Source organism: Dendrobium catenatum, unplaced genomic scaffold (genome assembly GCF_001605985.2).
Source record: "Dendrobium catenatum unplaced genomic scaffold, ASM160598v2 fragScaff_scaffold_766, whole genome shotgun sequence".
In the NCBI taxonomy this organism is placed as follows: domain Eukaryota; kingdom Viridiplantae; phylum Streptophyta; class Magnoliopsida; order Asparagales; family Orchidaceae; genus Dendrobium; species Dendrobium catenatum.
The window spans coordinates 183,854-187,728 of NW_021319228.1; the positions used below are offsets into that span (position 1 = coordinate 183,854).

General features: G+C 38.2%; 1 protein-coding gene across 1 annotated transcript; it reads right to left on the reverse strand.

The window, feature by feature from the left end:
- Nucleotides 1-389: 389 nt before the first annotated feature.
- On the reverse strand, nt 390-3,197 carry LOC110094843 (transcription factor NIGTH1). Its single transcript, XM_020820176.2, has 4 exons — nt 2,860-3,197; nt 2,134-2,754; nt 1,983-2,059; nt 390-1,088 (listed from the first exon to the last, which is right to left on the reverse strand). Exons 1-4 carry the CDS (start codon nt 3,065-3,067, stop codon nt 582-584), a joined length of 1,413 nt encoding a protein of 470 aa, XP_020675835.1. The 5' UTR covers nt 3,068-3,197; the 3' UTR covers nt 390-581.
- Between the last annotated feature and the right edge of the window lie 678 nt (nt 3,198-3,875).

Genomic DNA, 3,875 nt, shown 5'->3' on the forward strand with positions numbered 1-3,875 from the left:
TTTGTTTCTAGCTTCATGTTCTATTTCTTTTGTGATGTTTTCCATCATCATTATTTTTATTTTACATGTTTTTTTAGTTAATATAGCTCAACCATTTAGTTTCTATTTAATAGTCAGTTAATAGGGCCCTCCTCTCTCTCTCTCTCTCTCTCTCTCTCTCTCTCTCCGTCAGAGGACGTAATAATTGTTCCTCTCTCTCCCTCCCCCCTCACAACCAAAAAATAATAATAATAAAATAATAATTTTGTCATGTTATTTTGCTGACCAAATAATGTAAAGACTAAAATAACCACAAGACACAACCATATAGCATATTATCCCATGCTACTTAAAATTGTCCTTTTACTCTTACCAAAATACTTGTTAGAGTTACTGAGAAAAGAAACCAAGAAAAAAAGTTCCTTCTTGAGTTCGAATTTCAAATACTTCTTTTCCTTGAGTGAAACAAAAATCACCTAGAACAACACGTCCGATTGTTCTCCTTAAGAGAATGATTTGAATATCAAAATAGAAGCTTTCTAGAAATACTAACCCAACAAACTTTGCTAATAGTTTCCATTAAAAGAAACCAACGGAGAACCTCAGAAATTAAGCAAGGCGTCGTTGTCTTGCGGTTTCGCTTCGCCGAGCACCACCAGCTCCTTCTCCTCGACATTTTTATCGTTTGCCTCTTCCTCATCCTCCTCCTCCTCCTCCTCCTCCCTTTCCTGACCCTCCTGTTCCTCCTCGATGCTCTCCGACCTCTCCCCGTCACTTCTGTGATCCGATTCTGGCGACACTTGACAACCCTTGTAAAGATTCGCGCCTCCCACACGGTGAAGAGGAGGTAGATGGCCGTGAAATTGTGCTGCCGCAGCTGCCACAAGCGCTGGTGGTGTGGGGACCTGGTAGTAATCCTGAGGCACCTGCGACGAAGAGCAATAGTGTGCTGGCACGGGATGTGCGCCGTAAAGTGTGGGCCCCGCTGCTGCAGCAGCTGAGGTGGCGTATTCTGGCGGAACCCAAATGCCTCCCAATACCAGCAGCTGTGGTGCCGTAGGAGCTACTGTTGGTGCTGGCATTGGTCTTCTTGTATGCAGTCTGTATTTCTGCTAGTCAAAAGAAAATTGTAAATAATCTTTTGTGGTCAATGCTTTCAAGTTGTTTAAGATTTTTTTTCTCCTAACTTAAGTATATAAAATTAGCATCGTTGGATATCTTTATCAAAATATCAGCAAGTATTTTTTTACCATACTCAGCAATTTAAAAAATTATAGAACATTTACTTTTTATTATTTGTATGATTTTATAATATATAACTAAAAAAAGAAATAGTCTAAAAAACGGTAATAAGCGCTAATAGGATGGTTGGACGTTGTTAAAACGAATCCGAGGAACATAATAATTTTATTAAAAAAAATAAAGCGATGAAGGCATTTGAAATATTCGCCTAGAAAATCATTAGCTTTATAAAATTCAAATAAGAAATTAGTTAGTTTGTCTTAGAGAAAATTTGCTGCGATTACTTACAATATAATGAAATGAGATGTACATGAAGGATGATTAATCTATTTTTATATACACCATGCTTTGCATTATGTTTGCTGTGTGTACTCAAAAGATATTTTTATATAGAATCCTGAGTGAATTTTTTTTCCTAGAACATAAGAAATAAAGCAAATTTTGTTGGAAAGGATAATTCTTTCGAACCTGCGGAACATGCAGGGCGTTTCTAATTAACGGGCTAAAAATGTTATAGAATCATATCTCATTATGATTTTTTTTTAAATAAGTGTGGCTTGATAAGTATTGTTTTTCTTACTCATAGAAAGTGCTTTCAAACCTGATAAAAAATTAACACCAACGACGATGCCTCATATATGCGCAAATTGTTAACATGTTCACAATTGATTTTATGGCCGAGTTTAAGAAATAATGCTCTTTTTTCATAGGAAATTAGTTTTACACGATTTTTAATGAAAAAGGAGAGGGAGATGGAAGACCTGCAGATGGCTTTTCACTTCATCATTGGTGAGCCCATCAACCTTCATTAACTCTCTGATTTGCTTTGGAGTAGCAACTATAAATAAAAAAAATTAATCAATTGACTATTTATTGACCAGAGAAAATAAAATACTGTTATATAATAAATACCTTGAGAACCACCTAATATCTGCAACGCATTGACGAAACGCCGGTGCAAGTCTGGAGACCAGCACCGCCTTGCCTTTCTCTGAGTCGTCGGCGACCCCTCGCCGGGTGCACTACTTCCTCCTCCCTTATTATGCGGCAGATCACTTCCTCCGCTCTTACTACAGCCCTCCCTCCTCCCATTTCTTTCTCCATTCCCATTCTCCGAGCTTTTCTTCTCCTCCATCTCGTCATCCGCGGAAGCCAGAGCGAGCTCCGGGAGAATCCTCGCTGTAGACGAGCAAGAAGTAGAAGTAGGTGGTAAGTTCTTTCTCTTATCCTTACAGAAAGGGTGGAATGCTCCTCCACAGCGTGGCTTGGCCTCCAAAGCCTGCTTCGAACTTATGATGAAGGAATTCTCGATAGTTTCTTTTAGTGGCGTAGTAGATGGCATTGTTTGCTGTTTCCCAGCCTCCGTACTCCAAAGCTGTGCCGAAACCATCCAGCTCGCCTTCTCCGATGACGACGGCTTCTCGGATTCTTGGATGTTCAAATTCTTATTTAGAGGAATGAATTCTTCAAGCACAAGCCTTGGTCCTTGATTCGTTTGGTATGTTTCTAATTGGCGCTTGTAAGCCTCCATGGCTAAATATTTATAAATACATAAGAGACAAAATATTATGAAAGGCTGATAGATAATGAGATGATATATAGTTTGAATAAAATAAGAGTTGTTGTATTTGTCGTTACCATTGTTGAGGAGTTGCATGCAAAGAGGGAGCTCACGCTTAAAGGCGTCAATTTTGAGCCTCTCGTCCTCAAGCCGAACAAGAAGCTCTTGGAGTTTCTGCATTTGTTCGGCTTGTTCTCCATATGATTTCTGGTCCTGATTCATAGAGTAGGTAGTTGGATTGTAGTCTAAGCTTAGTTCAGAAGGAAAATCTGCCATATATAACATGAAGCGATTGAATGATCAGAATTATCTTTGTTCTCTTTGAATTGATTGTAATGGGGTTAGTTTTATGGAGGAAGAGATTGAAGGAAGTGGGCTGAGAACACAATGGAATCGGAGTGGGATCGTTTAAATGTGAGTCGAGGACATAGGGAAGGAATAAAGTGGGGTTTAAGGAGAGGAAAGGAAAAGGATGTGATAAAAGTAAAGAGATGGTAACTTCTTGCTGAGAACAAAATTAAAAAAGGGCTGGCTTGGTTTTCAAATAAATCGAGGGAATCAACAGGATAAACTACAGTGTCATGTGCTGTAAACCTTTTTATGTTATTCATGCCTCTTTTATTATTCATTTCAAGTCAAGTTTTAATCAAAAATTAAAACTGATCAGATTTCCTATTTCACCGATGGTCATGTTTTAAAAGATGCATTGTTAACAATTCCTTCACCTCTTATTGTGCAAGATAACAACAACAACAACAACAACAAAATCAAGCCTTTATCCCACTACGTGGGGTCGACTACATGAATACTTTTTATCCATTGTGTCCTATTAAAAGTCAAATTCTTATTTAAATCTAATAAAGAAAGGTCATTCCTAATATTTTCTAACCAAGTCTTTTTAGGTCTGCCTTTACCTTTCTTAACATAAGTCAAATCTAATACCTCTACTCTCCTAACCGGGTCATCAGAAGACCGCCGTTTTATATGACCAAACCATCTAAGTCGACTCTCTCCAATCTTATCTTCTACTGGACCTACTCCAACCTTTTCACGTATATGCTCATTTTGTATCCTATCTCTAAAGGTAAAGCCA

Bases quoted from the DNA above. Each gene is read 5' to 3' on its own strand.
- LOC110094843 (XM_020820176.2), bottom strand. From the start codon at position 3,067: ATGTTATATATGGCAGATTTTCCTTCTGAACTAAGCTTAGACTACAAT. The intron at 2,755-2,859 runs GTAACGACAAAT...ATAAATATTTAG, and splicing joins CATGCAACTCCTCAACAATG to CCATGGAGGCTTACAAGCGC. The intron at 1,089-1,982 runs GTCTTCCATCTC...TTTGACTAGCAG, and splicing joins AAGTGAAAAGCCATCTGCAG to AAATACAGACTGCATACAAG.